Below are 17,966 nucleotides of genomic sequence, written 5' to 3' on the forward strand. Positions count from 1 at the left end.
TTTTGTCTTGTTTTTGTTTTATTTATTTCTTATTGCTTATGTTTATTTATTTATTTATTTATTTATTTATTTATTTATCTGTTTCCACAATGTCTTGTTTTTGTTTTTTTAAAAAATTGTATGATGACTATATGCTCTGTAAGGTGACCTTGGGTGTTTTGAAAGGCGCCTCTAAATTAAATGTATTATTATTATTATTATTACTTGTGCTGCACTATTCATCAGTGAAATACCCGTATGTTGCGCCAAAAAAACTTGCGTACACGAGCTCAGACCTGACGTGAGATTTCATCGCAGCCTGCGCTCACGTTCAAATTGATAAATGCCAAGCACAACGTTGAAATGAGCGTACGTCCATTTTACGTTTTCTGTCGTAGGCCTACGCTCGTTTGATAAATGAGGGCCACTGCCACTACAACTGGCACCGCCTCGTTTCGAGTCTGAATTGTAGCGCCTTCAAAGCATAAAAACTTTAATGCACAACATTGCGTTTGGTTCGTAGTAGCCTATCTCATACTGTGACAGTCATTACGTTCGCATTGATTTATCATCATTGTGGAAGCATCTAGGAAGTGAGGTCGTTCTGACATGTGGAAACACTTTATTCTGTTCAGTGGTAGGCCTACATGACCGATCCACCGCTGGAAATATCCGAGGAGCCACTGGTGAACTAGATCAATCACAAAATGTGTACCCTCATCTCTTCATACTGGCACAACAATGTTTATGTACAACGGCCTCATCTGTTCCTTCTGAACAAGTGTTCTCGTGGATGTTGTGGAGAAATTGCAAGCAAAAAAAGAAACATGCTCGGTCCAAAAAGTGTTGAAAAAATAATGAGTATTCCCTGTCCCACATACCCCCTGGTTACACAAGCACACCCAACTTCTGCCATATTTTCCCAGCACATTCTTATTTTCCCCAAGCAAGCACTCTCCCCAATAGCACAATACATACATTCATTAATCTTAAACTGTAAAAAAATAATGATATCACAATCTTTGTATAAGTGTGGGTGTGCGTGTGTGTGTGTGTGTGTGTGTGTGTGTGTGTGTGTGTGTGTGTGTGTGTGTGTGTGTGTGTGTGTGTGTGTGTGTGTGTGTGTGTGTGTGTGTGTGTGTGTGTGTGTGTGTGATTTTGTGCGTGCGCACTCGATCTATGTCACTGTCTTAAAGCCTCCTGGCCACTATCTAGCCAGGCTAATTTAGTTGCAGCCTTGGCACTTCACCAGGAGAGGTCACTGTTACTGAAGCTTCAAGTAATGAAGGGGTAGGGTTAAGCGGCTGGCAGCATTGCCCAGCGGGGACATGGACCTATAAAGAAAGCGGGGCGCATCAGGGCGGATCCGCACCCACGCTTCCGTCTTCGCTGTGGGCGGGGACAGTGTGGCTCTTTCAGCGTGAGAACCTTTGTCTCAATGATCTGTTGCTGAAAGTCTAAGTTCAGTCGTGAGTGTCCTACGAAAGATCGCATCGACTGAAGAAGGAACACGTAAGTGTCTAAATAGGAATTGTATTTCAAGTAAAAATCGTTTTTTTGCGAATAGGCGTAGGCTACTTAAAATATAGACATTGACACAGCGACAATATATGAACAACATAAGCTGCATGGTTGTGGTAAAGTAGCAGAACAGTGTTTCGCAATTGTTTTGGATTCCGCTTCGTGATCATCATGTTTATTGTGAAACAGACCCAAGACAAATGTACATAGCCCCCCCCAGATAATGAGCACTCCTTCAACAGAGACATGAAGGTAAAATAAAGTCAAATAAACTGTTGTTTCAGGATTTCCTCACCTACCTCAAAGATGTTTGCCACCGCTACAAAAAACTTTGTAGAGGAGGTAGATAAGGATGGCGTCCTTATTCCAGTGTCCAGTTTAAATGACTCCATTAAAATATTGTCATTGGTTATCAAGCGGAGGCGATGCTGGTTCTGGCAGTAACCCAAATATCTTGCCACAGATTTTTGTTTCAATGACATCTTAAAGGGTGACCAGCCGATACTGCCAGGTAAACCTTATTCCACCATGTTCTCATTTGAAGTTTACATGTTTTATTGTTGTTTTGCATATAACATCATGTTTGGATGTATGCTGTGCAATTTCCACAGTTCTCACAGAGACAGACTTTATCAAGTATAATGGAAGATTCAGTGACAACATGCAGGGTAATATAGAGGCTAATCTACACCCTGAAGCGGTGAATCTGAGCGTGGAGGGGAAAGATTCCTCAAAGCTCCGGTCGGCCTTTGGCAGTTTAAAGAAAGAAGAGCTCGATTTGCAGAAACTACTTCGAGATTCCAAAGACAGGTTAGAAGATGTCTCATAACCAACTTTTATTCTTTACCTATAATTATTGACAGGGATGTTTATTATGGAAGACCTCATAACTTAATGCAAAACAAAAAAAGAATTGTCGAATCTATTCTGAATAAATCTTTATTTTCTCATCTTCTTCTGGTTAGGGTCCTGGACATGTCTCACAGTCTAATACAGCAGACTAAAGAGAAACGCAGGGAGGTGTTTGGGGTGGTGAAGGAGAGGATTGTGACGACCCAACCCTCCTCAGTCATTGAGGAGGTCCAACAGACTGGAGCTCTAGGAGGACTGCTGAGCCTCTGTGGGCCCAAGGCCCTTAAGGTACTTGGGAATATGTAAGAGGCAAATGCTATGGCCGTATTCATTTGCAAAAGTCAATATGGCACTTTTGCTATTTGGCATTTGGTTTTAATAATTGGATTGCAAAAATATCTCATAAACAAATAATTATTATATTCTTCAGTATTTACAGCCCTGATATCTTTCGGCATATTGAAAGACAAAAAAGTTAACTTTTCATTTGATATCTAGGTGTCCTTTAAAGAGAACGCCAACTTAGCTAAAGACAGCAATGTGACCATGGAGTTACCCCCACATACAACCATCGCTTATGGGCTCAGTGAACTGGAAGTGAAGCCCAATGGACACTATGGTGAGCGACTCTGTTCCTTATATTAATACAGTCAGAGCACACACCAAAGCCTATTGCTCCATATTTTTATGTTGTATTTTAAGAGACTGCTATGATATTTCTGCCCCCCCCCCCCCCTCCCCCCCAGAGCTGTGTCTCATGTCGGGCACTCATGGGGGATTTGAGGTGGATGGATCTTCAGAGGAACAATTGGTTGGTGCCATTGATGGACACAAGAATACAGCTAACAGTAACTGGCTCAAACAAGGTAGGGAGAACAGCTGGGCTGTCTTTCTAGCCCCATTCCTCTCCAGCTCAGTCCTTTCTGCTCCATTCACATACTATATATGTGTGTAGGCTATAGCGCTGGATGCTGCCTGCATTGACCTGTTGCAAAATATTTAAAATATGATGTTTACATGTAGTTAAGTCATAACCTTTGTCCTTGCTGCCTTATGATCACATGAATGTGTACTTTGATCTGTACTGTGTACAAGCTATCTGGGCTATTACATCCTACTTTATTGCTGATTCACGTGTTGCCACAATATAATTATTGGTGTTCATAAATGTGCATCCTCATTCGTTCAAAGCACAAAAATGTAGTAATTTAAAGTAGCTGTTTATAAGGCCTCAGAAAACAACTTGTTGAGAAGGAAAGTGGTAGCAAGACTAGGCCATGTAACTGATTTGAAATCAAGGTTTATAACATAAGCTTCAGGGTTTTTTTCCACTTTTTTTTTTAATTCAAGATGGAGTGAGTTCGACGCATTTTCTGTGTACATGATTCCTTTGAGGTTGTGCTTTCTATTAATGTTGATCGGCAGAACTGGACAAGTTGGGCAGTCACTTCCAACTGCTGTCAGGTCTCAAGGCCTCTACCAGATCCTCACTGTTCCAGTACTTCTGCTCAGTCCTGAAGGAGAGAGAGGCGGTCAGTCTACTGGAGAGTGTGGTAAGATCTCCGAAGTCCCCCCAACACTAATCATTTATATTTTTAATTTCAATAATTTCCTAATAATCTATTTTCGATGTCTGTATTTGTGCTCTCATTGTCTCTTAGCTCAACCAGATGCGACATTGTGAGCGGCCCCCTCTGGACAGTGGTCAGGCTGACTCTCAGACACAGACTGTCCAGGCCTTACTTGAGGTCTTGGTGCTATCTGGTGAGGAGAAGAGTGTGGAGACAGAGGACTTCAGCTGCACTCTGCTTGCTCTGCACCTCGTTATCAGCGCCTTAGATGGTAAATCAAGTTTATTTATGATGAATAAAGTTTAATCTAATCTAATGTCAGTGAAAACTGCTGCAGTATCTCTTAACTCACAGGACGAGAATGTTCCCGCTAACTCCCTCTGCTTTATGTGAGACTAACCGCCGGCTCCGCCACTTTAATGAAAGATGAGCGAGAGCCATTTTCTAATTAATTATGTCTCTAAACAGTGTATCCAAAGCGTAATGTGGCCAAACGACTGCAGACATTGTACTTTCATGTCAAAATAGTTCCCAAAGGACAAAAGCTTTCTTGAACCCTAGATTTGGATAACAGCGCTGGAGCGGGACCCCGGCCTGATCTCCTTAATGGAAACAGACTTCACAAAGAGTTGATGCGCCAAAACACGTTCTTGCATATGAAGCCTTTATTAATCTATGAAAAATTATAGATAATTAATCTATCTAAATGTATTCCTTGAATTAAATGTTGTATTGCTAATTGATGGACCCAAGTGGGAGTGTATACAAATGAAACGGCAGGGGACCAAGCCTTGACCCCTGAGGTAATATGTATGGAATGGAATAGGAACATTGAAAGATCTTCCATTGAGATAACGAGAACGCCAGTTAAAGCTGCAATACATTAAGCCCCTCCCACGCTGGGACTCTTAAGTGCTTCATCTTCACTATGTACCAGCTGAGGTTACTGTGTCCCTGTCAGTATTCTCACACTTGGTGGTGGGCCACTGTTGCAGAAATGAGCGATGACTGCCGTGCTGTCCTGGGGTCCTGCTGTACCCCCCAAGTGTTGAAGTCCCTGGACCTGCTGGTATGTATTCCATCAACATTGTATAATACAATATATCGTTCTGCCATTTTGTGGACATTCTTATCCAAAGCATTTCTAAAATACCATGAGCGCATACATTATTCACATGGTGGGCCATGGTGGCAACCCATACAGTGTTAATAAAGCTCTACCAGTTGAACCCCTGACCTGTACAGTGTTAATAAAGCTCTACCAGTTGAACCCCTGTTGATAAAGTACAGTGTTAATATAGCTCTACCAGTTGAACCCCGGACCCGTACAGTGTTAATAAAGCTCTACCAGTTGAGCCCCTGACCCGTACAGTGTTAATAAAGCTCTACAAGTTGAACCCCTGTTCATAACATACAGTGTTAATAAGGCTCTACCAGTTGAACCCCTGACCAGTACAGTGTTAATAAAGCTCTACCAGTTGAGCCCCTGTTAATAAAGTACAGTGTTAAAGGTGCCATGACATGCTATTTTATGGATGCTTTAATATAGGCATTAGTGGGCCACTAACACAGTATTCAAAGACGTTCCCGAAATTCAGCCGTGGTGCAGAATTACAGCCACTCCGAGCCAGTCGCACATTTAGCTTCCCCCAAATGCGCTGTTTTGGTGTCTGTAGCTATAATCCAAATGAGGAGGAGCGAGGCGGGTCAAGGAGGAGGGTGGGGGTGTGGCCCTGAGCAGCTTGCAGCCATGGTACCATGCGCTCTGTTTACAGTGGATGTGTCGCAATGGCGAGGCGCACACAGCCTTTAGCCGTGTTCTGTAAATATTCTAGAAAACACGGGAGTCCTGGAGCTCTATATCTAAATAATATCATATAGCCTACATAGATATCTATATCGTATAATATATATTATCACGGCCAAAAGCTGTGTGAGCCGATATTATGAATCTCAAACGACCGCGTTGGGTTCTCCGACGTTCCTGGTTCTTCCACTTCCACATCAATGTGAAGTAGACTGAACCGCGACAAGGAGGAGAAAGGGATCGTTGCCGGGCAGCGCTTAGGCCCCTCCGCCTCCTGCAGCGCCGAGGCGGTGGTCCCTCGGCAGCGGGAAGCGGGGCTCAAGAGGGAGACATTCGCCGCCAACAATCCCTTTCTCCTCCATGTCGTGGTTCATGTTCTTTAGGGAGTCAAAGCCAAAGTTCCTTTGCCCCAATTCATTCTCAACCATGGCTGAGATAACCCCCACTACGAGTCTCGTTGTAGAAATACCAGAGACGAGAGTCCGAGGTGTTATGCGCCATAACACCAAAAGCAGAACGGTTATCCAAATAACAAGGAAGTGTACAACACTTGCGTTACAGTCCTGGAGCTCTATATCTAAATAATATCATATAATACATAGATATCTATATCATATAATACATATTATCACAGCCAAAAGCTGTGTGCGCCTCCAGACGATATTATGAATCACAAACGACTTCGTCGGGTTCTGCGACGTCTCTGGTTCTTCTACTTTCACATCAATCTGAAGTAGACTGAACCGCACGCTGCCTGCTGCCGACTGCCGGGCGGTGGTGCTTCGCGGCGCTGGTGCCTCGCGGCATTCGCAGTTCATATACTTCAGGGAGTCAAAGCCAAAGTTCCTTTCCCCCAATTCCTTCTCAACCATGGCTGAGATAACCCCCACTACAGTCTTGTTGTGGAAATACAAGAGACGTCAAAGAACCGACAAGAAACACTTGCGTTACAGTGTGTGTATTCACTCACACACACACATGTGGCGCTCGCACGGTCGTGTCTCATTGGCGGGCCAAGTCTCTGGGCGGGCCAGGCAGAGTAAGGGGAGGAGCTTACTGCAGTGTGACGACATAGGAAACCACATTCCAAATCAGCGCGCTTGAGCCTCCGTTTTTTTCAAAGGCGAGCAGAACACCTAGTTCTCGTTTTACACCGAACGCAAGTTTTAGCCACTTGGGGACCATAGGCAAGCTAGGGGAACTCGTATTTATTTGTTAGAAAACCTCATAAAGTGAGATTTTCATGCCATGGCACCTTTAATAAAGCTCTACCAGTTGAGCCCCTGTTGATAAAGTACAGTGTTAATAAAGCTCTACCAGTTGAACCCCGGACCCGTACAGTGTTAATAAAGCTCTACCATTTGAACCATCTTACCCATACAGTGTTAATAAAGCTCTACCAGTTGAACCCCTGTTCATAAAGTACAGTGTTAATAAAGCTCTACCAGTTGAACCCCTGTTGATAAAGTACACTGTTAATAAGTCTCTACCAGTTGAACCCCTGACCCGTACAGTTTTAATAAAGCTCTACCAGTTGATAAAGTACAGTGTACCAATTAAACTAGACGGGACCATTGATTGCAGCAAAGCTTGTCTTAAACCATTTCAGAGTACATTTCAAATCTCAGACGATTCCTTTCCACTCACGCGTTTCAGGTGCAGTGTGTCACCGAGGCTGGTGAGATGTCTCTGAGCAGTGGGGACCTGGCTCCCCTCACTGGGGACACCTACCAGAGAACAGAGCTGCTGTTTGCCTCCTGCGGGGTGTCGCTGAAGAGGGATGGAGAGCTGCTGCGGACAGAGGTCAGCCGCCAGCAGACGGACCCTACTCTTATACTGTGTATTGTTGTGAAAGGCCTCGCTGCAATATCTCACAGTGTTCAATGCCACTTGTAATCATTTTAGTTACATGTATTTTGTTGATTTTTACAATGGTGGATGTCAATGTTTTCTATGCAAAACATGTTGCCCTGTTCAATCTCATTGAAATGTTTAATCATTGTACAGCCCTAACAGCCCTAAATCTGGGTAAGAACGATGTTGTTTGGTGTCACCTGGCCCACATTATGCAACATCAACTAATTTAAAAAAGCCAAGAATCAAGAGGGGAGATTTTTTAATAAAATTTGTTGCCGCCTCTAACTAGGCACAGACTTGAATTTTTTTTTTTTTTAATAATCTCCCGGTGCGCTAACTAGGTTGTTGATGCTTTGTTTTATGTGTTGGGACTCTAATCATGCTAGTGCAGAGATTTGGTGCTATTTTGAGCAATATTAGTGGTTAGAAAATGCAGATTTGGAAGCGTTCACTCTGCCCCTAGCCAATAACATGGAAGCAATTTGGGCAGTTACATTGCTCAGAACAACTTTGGGCAAGCTCTATACTCGATTATCAACAAAGTAATTTTATGGGTTAAATGGTGAAAAAGACCCTGGGTTAAATTTTCGCCAGAATTACACTTTTGAAGAAAAGTGAAACAGACTGCTCACCCTCACACTGGTCTGCCATTGGACTTTCACTAAACAAGTTGTGAAATTCGTTAACTAGTTAGGTCGAATTCACACCCCCAGTGGCTACCAGTCTTCAGCACCGTTAATCCTGCTGGCATCGACATTCTGCTCAATATTAATGCACCAATTTGTACCTATTCTGCATCAATTTACCAATTGGTTCAAGCTAATGTCGCAGCCAATTCCACCACCAATCATTTGTTCATACACAAAAGAAACTGCAGAGATTGGTTTCTTTGAGATTTTCTTGATTTAGAAACAAACTAAACACAAACCCTGAACCCCTAACAGGGGAACCACTGCAGTGAACCCCTAACAGGGGGCCCACTGCAGTGTTAAAGCAGGGAGACATCCTTGAGGCTCAGCTGCAGTCGACCACTCCTGTCGACCATCTCAGGATGTAGCTCATGGTATTACTGCGTCTGAGTCAGGACTCTCAGTTCCCCGCAAGGGCGATGAGCACGGTACAAACAGATAATAACTAAGGTCTTAGTTATTATCTGAGTGCACCCTAAGGGTGCACTCACACTAGGCCATGTGGCCGTTGGCCGTTTTCACACCTAACAGTGCTCAAATGGCCCCATTGTTCTCTGGCCTGCACTCACACTAGGCCATCTGGCCGTGGCCATTGGGCGTCGCAACTGTGGCCTGGCCACGGTAGGCTCTTGTACATACATCATCATGTCGTAAGTTACACGTCATCACCAAGTGTCCGCTGCATGGACCATAATAAAGTCTGCCGCCAGTCAGAGTTCTAACAACAATGTACAACAACACACAGAACACAGTTCGCACTTTGCTGAGTCTGTTGCTTATTTGGATATATGTTTACCGTTTAATGGGAAAGAAGGCTCGTCGCCTTTATTATGTCCGTGGTCGTCGCATGGACTATACGTCATCCAGCTCAGGTTGCGTAGCCGTGCGTGTGCGCGCGTCGGCTCATTAGCATCTGTACCGTAGCGGCCCGTAGCAGCACACCTCTCCCAAGTGGCCAAATTGGCCCGGCCTGGCCATACTGGCCACACTCACACTGGCAGATTTGAGCATGGTTAGGTGCTAAAACGGCCACGGCCAGATGGCCTAGTGTGAGTGCACCCTTAGTGTCTTGCAGAAAACATTTCTTATGGAAATTTCCATTACAAGGCCCTGCTATTTTGTAATTCAACTATTGTTTAAGGTAAGAAAGTATGCTTTAATTGTAAAAGGGATATTTTTTTATCATGGAATAAAACAAACTCATGGTAAGCTGTTTCTATGCTTCTTTATGTGTGGACAGTCTTCTGTGCTTGATGCCCATATATCTGTCTCAGCCTTGGTTGAGCAGCTATAGTTTTTTTGTTCCTGTTGCCATGGTAATGATGGCTTTTGACTTAGTAGTGGGGTCAACTCTATGAAGCATTGTAAATGTAGGATAAGCCCTGGTCTAGATAGCCCTGGGGCCGTATTCACAAAGCATTTTATCTTACCACTTGGAGTGCTCCTAACTCGCGCTAAAACATTTTACGTAGGAGTTTTTTCTTAAAAGTTATTCACAAAGCCGCTGAGACCTACTCTTACTAAGGATGAATCACTAAGAATGAACTAAGAGTGACGCGCCGTTGCTATGGATTACGTCAATTCTCGTGCACGAGTTTAGAAGCGGTCAGTTCGGTGATTGGTTGTTCAGACGAGCCCACTAAATCACCGAAAAACAAGGAAATAGCCTATGCTAGAAATGAATTCCTATTAAGTAGTTATAGTGCAGTTAGCAGAATACACGCATGATGACAATTTTGTGCAGACCACGATAATGACGTTGTAGCCAGCACGTTCAAGAGAGATACGTAAAATTGATAATAAAATAAACGTTATGAACTACACAAGTTTTGATTGATTTGTGCCAAGGTGTTTACCTAAAATGTATTTTCAAAGTGATCCCTAAATGCCAGTCCACTCGGTTCCACACGGCCAAATTCATTGTCATGTTGATCGCCATCATCATAATCATCATCGTCTGGCTGAGGAATGTTCCTCCGCTTGCAGAGGTTGTGTAGAATGGCACATACAGTGATTACTGTGCTTGGCCTCTCTGGGGTGAGGCGTATTTCGCCGTGGAGGACATGAAACCGACGTTTCATCTGCCCAATTCCTCTCTCCACAACATTTCGTGTATGTTTGTGTGCTCTAGCATATATGGAGGAAATCAGTAAACAAAAATAAATATGGATTCAACAAATAAAAGGCGTCAACTAAAGAGCCAATACGATATGTTTTACGCATAGGACTAAGCGTAATCTGCGTAATCACTTGCATGTTTTACTTTAACTGTGCTCCCGGTTGTGGATTGAGGTAGGGTGTCTAGAGCCACGTCTTGCATGGATAGTCACTGTCACCCAGCAAGTGACACCCAATTGGTACATCTCAAAAAGCTGCCTCAGACCGCTCACCATTAAAATGCGCGAATCATGGGTAGCTGAAGCTCCAGGCCACTTTGCATCAACATCCAGTAGGCTATGTTAAAATTTGCATCAAAAACAACCTGCGTGTTGATGGAATGCACTTTCTTCCTATTGACGAACACGTCCTCGTCTTTTGATGGCGCAATTATTTTTATGTGTGTCCCGTCAATAGCACCGACCACACCGGGCATACCTGCAATTGCCATGAAGTTGGCTTTGATCCTGTGTAATTGTTGAATGTCCAAAGGAAAGTTTATGGCACGGCTGACTGATGGTTGCGATATTTTTAAATCGTCGGCATTGCAAAGTTGCATTTCCCCTGTTGCTAAATAACGTAGTGTGGCCAAACATTTTATTTCGGGACTAATCTGATTATTCCTGTTAGTAGGGGATGTTAATGCATCGCGCACTAACTCCACAACAAGTTTAATACCCTAACATTTTGTCTCGCAGGCATTTTACGATTCTTTGTGAATAGGTCTTACTGAGTTAGGAGTCCTCTTGAGGACTTTTAAGCTCTCCTAGACTTAGGTGCTACTTTTAGGCCTAAAATACTCTGTGAATTGCTCTTAGTGAAAAAAGTTAGGAGTCCTACATTTAAGTGTGACACGCCCATTATTTTTAAGAGTTACTCCTAAATTCGCCAGTTAGGACCTACTTTTAGCCCTAAGATCCTTTGTGAATACGGCCCCTGGTAGCTGTATGGTTATCTGTGCAGAACTGGTTCCTAATTCAAACTATATATTTATGGGTTATTTATTATTTCACTCAGCAGCAGAGCGTGCCACCTATAGTCAAAATACTATAGGCCAGTAGAACTCTGACTGGCGGCAGACTTTATTATGGTCCATGCAGCGGACACTTGGTGATGACGTGTAACTTACTATAGGCCAGACCAAGGCTGATTTAAAGACAACTATTTGAAAAAACCCAGTGCCTCCTTGACCTGGGGCCTTGTTCAAACATGAATTTTAACAGCTTAAGGACAACAAGATACATGCCAAGTAGATGATCTTGATGGATGTTGGACTTCCTCTTCAATAGGATCCAGAGGCTGTTGGTGAAGGGAGCTTGAGGGGTGCTCTCTTCATCAACAGGCTAACCGCAGTGGGGTGTTCTCTCCACAAAAAGTCGCCACAGCGACCTGATAGCTTTTGTAGGCTGCTATCTTAGGCCTGTTTTGTTATTTTCTTTGGCATGACTCAAATTCCAAGACCTGGTTGCATGTCATGTGGTGTCGTAGTTTATAAACAGTTTTTTACGTTCACTTGTTCACTGATCCCTCAGTAAACCAATTTCCATCATCATCTGTTGTTTCGGGTCCATTATTATTCATCAACAACATGCTCATCTACTATCCATAACCCTATGGAAAGCCAAGAAGGCCACCAACTGGCCCTAGAATATGGAAAGCCAAGAAGGCCACTAACTGGCCCTAGAATGGCGAGGTAAAAGTGCAAAACCGCACGGATTCCGTGCGGAAAAACATGCGGAAAAACATACGTATGTGGAAACGAGTGCTTCCGTAAATTTACGGAAGGAGTCGCTAGTGTTTTACGTACGGACATGAATTTATTTATGGACAAAATATGGAGGAGCGTATGATAATGGCCGTTTTTAGGAGACCGGTACTTTGGAACATGAGGATCGACATATACAGAGATAAAAACAAAACCAACCAGGCTTGGAAAGAGATCGGCGAGGAGTTTGGCCTGCCAGGTAGGCCTACTTACATGTTTTGTGAAAAACATAAAAACTTTCATACGGTATCTCCGTAAAACAACGGCGAAAGTTACATTTTTTAACGTATATTACGGACATACCGGACAGAAATTTTACGGAGGGGAGGAGTCTCGGAGGAAAAACGGACATTACGGAGAATCACATAGGAATGAATGGACTTTCGGTCGGAGACGGTTGGATCGCATACGAGAATGTACGTATGTGGAAACGAGGCGTAATAGCCGCGGCTATTAGTTATTCACTCCGGCTATTAGGTATGCAGAATGAGCCCCTCCCTCTTCTTTGCTTGACCACTAAGTTTGAAGGCTCATCATCTCATCTCATCGTCATCCGCTTACCCGGGGTCGGGTCGCGGGGGGAGCAGCTCAAGCAGGGGGCCCCAGACTTCCCTTTCCCGGGCCACATTGACCATCTCTGACGGGGGGATCCCGAGGCGTTCCCAGGCCAGTGTTGAGGCCATCCGGAGGCGCACAGAGCTTTTGGACAAATCCCACCGCGTGCCAGCCATGGAGCTATAAAGATCGCAGCATACTCTTTGCGCGGGATACGTTTCTTTCTGGAGAAGTGAAGAGGGCGTCCTACTGAACGGAGGTGTGAATCCTACATTATGTTAAATGAAATGACTTAGATTAAGTGAATTCCCCCCAAAGTATTTCAATAACATGCCGCAAATGTATTTTAATGGTCGCCATAACATAAGTTCAGAAATGTTAATGCAATACTTTGGGGGGAATTCACTTGAACTAAGTAATTTCATTTAACATAATGTAGGATACCTGCAAGAGTATACTGCGATAGCTCCATGGCTGGCACGCGGTGGGTCCCAGTGTAATTTGAGAAATGCATCCCTGCCGGCGATTTTCATTGGATTAGGAAATTATGGGCAGAACTATTTTGTCCCGCCCACGGACGCTCTGGCATCTACGGATACGAATACGAATCCCACAGCTGAGACTTGCAGGAGCAGATAAAATGGATTTGGGCTCGCTCATTAAAATGCAAAATTAACATAGCGTTCTTTATCATTTTATTTGTAAGGAAATTTTTCACAGATGTGCAACTTCTGATGCATTAGTTCAAATTTGGGTTTACGAATGCACACCTTTTGGGCATGTTCTCAGATTATGAAACACGGGTGTGCAAATGTGTTTTGCATCAACTGCGCTGCAATAATTGTAGCAAAAGGATTTGTGCACCTGTAACACAGATTTGCGTACTCGTAGACCCTATTTTTTGTTTACAATGGTATAAAAAATATTTACGACTACAAATGTACTGTTAGACACTTGTGACTTTAGAGTACACATGCAAAATAAATATATACGATTTCAAATTTACTGTGACTTTAGTGTACGCATTCAAATTCTGCAGTTACAGGTGCTAAAGACTTTTGCTTTACTGTGACTTTAGTGTACGCATTCAAATTCTGCAGTTACAGGTGCTAAAGACTTTTATTTTTATGAATTATTATTACAGTTTTTCTCAGTTGCTTTGGTACATTTCTCAGATCAGAATTTAAATTTGCAAACCAGTAAGTGCATTTCTCAAAACAATGTGTTCAAATAGCAAAACACCATGGATTACCTGCAAAAGCCAGTCTCTTGCTCAAAATCCTTAGTTCATCTCTCAAAAGTAAATATCTGTTTCAATGAACATGTCAGTGCCATCAGAATGACAAGTCCTTGTGTCATTGTCTACGGATAAGACAGTCAAATTGCTTAGTCATGTTGTCAATATAACAGTGTACTCTGGAGGGATGTTCTGATGTAAACTATGGCTAAAGTTTTGAAGACAATTATTGTAAATTGTAAGTTACACCTTAGTGTATGTGGGAGATTGATTGCAAGAGACTGGACAAGATTCACATTTACGCTTTGACTGTTTGTACTGTAATTTGTTGACAGAACACGTCATTGCTAGAAATGTGAACATCTCCTTAGGGTAAAACTGTACATGCATTGCTGTAGGAATTACAGTGCAGTCATCCTACAACTCCTGACGTTCCTGTCTGTTGGGTCACAAATTCTCAGACAATGTAACATTGTGTTGTGCTCCAGCTATATATATACTTGCCAGTTCATGGTTCAGGAGATGCACCTTTGAGCTATTCCAGTACTGGTTGATCGTTGGTTGATCTAACACTTCACACATTTCCCTTCTTTAGAGAAAGTCAAAATTCACCTGGTAGCAATTGACCAATTCAGGACAGATTTAGAAAAAAAAACAAAAAAAAGAGTCTAACGCCAGTGTATAGAAATGTATAGAAATATGCTTGACATATTACGACAACTTGTTCAACCATTTTGCATGTAAAGACTTATGCAATGAACTAATACCTAAATGTTGTGGGGGTGAGACTATTCCATAGAGACCATTACAATACATTTTGATCAACATGACATAAGCAATTGATAATGTAGGAAAGAGCAGAGAATTGTACATAATCATGTGCATGGATGTACCAAAGCATTTGCAACGTGTTCAAATAAATGAGAAACTGTTTTTTTCATGTGCACAAGTGACACACTGATGTGAAGATTGAACAGGTAGTTTTGAGAATTTCAATTCTGATCTGAGAAATGAACCAAAGCGACTGAGAAAAACTGTAATAGGCATGATACATTTACACTTATTACACCAGATAGGCCTTCAGTACAATACAGGCTACAATATAGGAGTTCCTTAAAGTGGCCAACTAAAACTCTACAAAGAACAGATAATTTGTGTGTAAAAAAATAAATGAACGCACAGAGGATACCATTCAACGAAACATAAAAAGGTCAATGCTTAACTAAAATGGTTATTAATGACAAGTTCAATCAATGATTGATGTAGGTGAGGGCAGATTCCAGACGCACACAACATCGTTTTCAAAAAAGTTGTTGTTTACATCAAAACGCATAAATACGCCGTTGAGCGCCATTATAACTATGCCAAACCTATGGGCGGCAGTGTAGGGAGAAGGATAAAGCCATGCAAGCCAATCAGAATCCTCAGAATCAACAAAAACGAATAACACGAGCGTCTGCCTGTAACAAACAAACTGTAAACATAGGGGCGCTCATATGACGTTAAGCATTTCCTGGCGCATAATGTAACGCTTCAGAACCTAAAACCCTGTTTCTCCCCGTTGACACGACAACACATAACCGGCGTTTTCAGAAATCTCCACTTTGGCCGGAGTTTTTAGAAATTATCGTTTTCTGTGATAAAAACTGCGTTTTCGTGTAAATGAGAGGCCGAACCGTGTGGAAATATCTGCGTTTTTCCTTGGTGTAAACGGGGCCTTAGTGGCTGGTTTTGTCAACACATCGTCAATCATTTGCTCAGTAGGGCAGTATTCAAAAGTTATCCTTCCATTATTTACAGTTTCCCTGATGAAGTGGTACTTAATATCTATTTGCTTGCACCTTTGCCTGCTTACTGGGTTTCTGGCTAGTGCAATAGTACCCTGGTTGTCTTCGTACACCTTTGTTTGTGTACATTTGTATTTGTCCATGCCTTCTAGTAGCTGTTCTAAGTAGATACATTCCTGTAAGGCTGATGCTAAAGACATGTACTCGGCCTCGCATGTAGATAACGCTACTGTTGGTTGTTTTCTGCTTTTCCATGAGATGAGAGAGCTTCCCTCACTCAAACCGGCACAATATCCTGTCATACTATGCCTATCTGTTACGTCTGAGGCCCAGTCAGCATCACAGTATATTCTAAGACCTAGTCTCTTTGTGTCGCTTCCTTAGAAGCATAACTTCTGTTCTTTTGTACCTTTGAGGTATCTGAACACTTGTTTTACTGTGTTCCAATGTTCTTCAGTTGGTTCAGCAAAATGCTGAGATAATTTACTGACCACAAAGCTTAGATCTGGTCGAGTGCATGTGGACAAGTATATAAAACTTCCCACTGCCTCCCTGTACTTCTTTGGCTCATTCGATTTTGTCAGCATCCTCTCAGTACTCAAGCTTTGGCTCACATGGAGTCTCTCTTGGCCTGCAATCCTGCATTTCAAACCTCTCTTGTATCTTGGTTGCATATCTCTGCTGTGACATTGTAACCTGACCCTCTGTTTGTTTAAAGTCTATCCCCAGAAAATGGTTCAACCTCTCTAGATCCTTCATCTTGAACCTCTCTGCGAGCATTCTCTTCACACTGTTCAGTACATCCTCATCACTAGCGGCTACAATTAGATCATCAACCCATATGATCAAAATAACCTTTTTGTGCTGTTTTTCTCTTGTGTACACACAGTTGACTGCAGGATTCTGTTCAAAACCAATCACAGTAAGATATGTATGTAACATTACATTCCAATTTCGCCCTGACTGGTTTAGACCATATAAAGACTTCTGTAATTTTCACACCATTTTTCCACCAGTTTCAGACTCTTTCTCAAAACCTTGTGGTTGCTCCATATATATTTCACAGTCAATCGGTGCATGCAAATAGGCCGTCTTAACGTCCATCTGGTGCAAAATAAGATTCTCCTGTGCTGCCTTTTGCATGACCACCCTCACACTTGACATATCTGCTGTAGGAGAGAATGTCTCTTCATAGTCAATCCCTTGTTTTTGACTGTAGCCTTCGCTACAAACCTCGCCTTGTACTTGTCTGATCCGTTGATATCACTCTTGAGTGCATAGACCCACCCACCCCCCACTGCCTGTTTACCCGGTGGCAACTGAGTGAGGATGTAAGTCTTGTTCTCCCCCAGTGATCGCATCTCCTCATCCATTACGTTTTTTACACTGCTTTGACTTTGTTGATGCTATGGCGTCCTGGTAGGTTTGCGGAATGTCGCATACGGCTCTGTAACAGAAGTCAGTAGATGTTTGCAGTTTGTCAACCTTGTCCTCGGTCTCAAACTCCTGCAGGTGAGATGGTCTCCTCCTGTTTGTCTGTGGGTTCCTTCTGTTTACAATCTGTTCAGGTAAAACCTCAGAAGCACCACTTTGAACACCCTGACCTGGTACATTTTTCACACATTAATCAACATTTTCTTCCATATTGACCTTGGGATGTACCTCTCTATCACTACATTCTATGTGTGACTCAGGCGTTTGTGTTTCTCTCTCTGTGGCTGCCTTGGTTGGGAATTTTACCAACCTGTGTTTCTGAACCCTCTCTGTGTCATGATAGTATACCAGGTAAGCTGGGCTGTTTTTGTCATAGCCTACAAACACACCCTGCTCACACCTAGAGTCTGGCTTGCCCTCTTCTTGCTTGTAGGCAAAACACACTGATCCACATTTTTGCAGTTTAGATACATTTGGTACCCTGCCATTTAACAGCTCGTATGACGATTTCTTTGTGCGTCTGCTGTAACACCTGTTTCTCACGTAAGCTGCTGTCTGGATAGCATAGTTCCATAGCTTGGTAGTTTACTTTCTATCAGAAAACATCTGGCCATATCATACAGTGTTCGCCAACCTCTGCTGTGCCGTTTTGGTGGGGCGAATAGGGCGCAGACGTCTCGTGCCTGATTTTATTCTTCCTTAACAGTGTTTGGAAGTCTCCACATGCATCTCAGTGCCATTATCTGAACGGATAC

At 42.9% G+C, this 17,966-nt stretch overlaps 1 protein-coding gene across 1 annotated transcript; it reads left to right on the top strand.

The window, feature by feature from the left end:
• The first annotated feature begins 1,337 nt into the window (after positions 1-1,337).
• Positions 1,338-7,872, top strand: LOC132459241 (gasdermin-E-like). Its single transcript, XM_060053637.1, has 10 exons — positions 1,338-1,491; positions 1,785-2,011; positions 2,112-2,310; positions 2,466-2,640; positions 2,851-2,971; positions 3,099-3,218; positions 3,778-3,905; positions 4,014-4,194; positions 4,919-4,992; positions 7,387-7,872. The coding sequence occupies exons 3-10, from the start codon at positions 2,162-2,164 to the stop codon at positions 7,624-7,626; spliced, it is 1,188 nt and encodes a 395-aa protein (XP_059909620.1). The 5' UTR covers positions 1,338-1,491; positions 1,785-2,011; positions 2,112-2,161; the 3' UTR covers positions 7,627-7,872.
• The last annotated feature ends 10,094 nt before the right edge of the window (positions 7,873-17,966 follow it).

The sequence above is a fragment of the Gadus macrocephalus genome, chromosome 6, assembly GCF_031168955.1.
Source record: "Gadus macrocephalus chromosome 6, ASM3116895v1".
NCBI lineage: Eukaryota > Metazoa > Chordata > Actinopteri > Gadiformes > Gadidae > Gadus > Gadus macrocephalus.

Excerpts from the sequence above, each read along its gene's own strand:
- LOC132459241 (XM_060053637.1), top strand. The coding sequence starts at position 2,162 with ATGCAGGGTAATATAGAGGCTAATCTACACCCTGAAGCGGTGAATCTG. Across the intron at positions 2,311-2,465 it reads CTTCGAGATTCCAAAGACAG|GGTCCTGGACATGTCTCACA; the intron begins GTTAGAAGATGT and ends TCTTCTGGTTAG. Across the intron at positions 4,195-4,918 it reads CGTTATCAGCGCCTTAGATG|AAATGAGCGATGACTGCCGT; the intron begins GTAAATCAAGTT and ends CCACTGTTGCAG.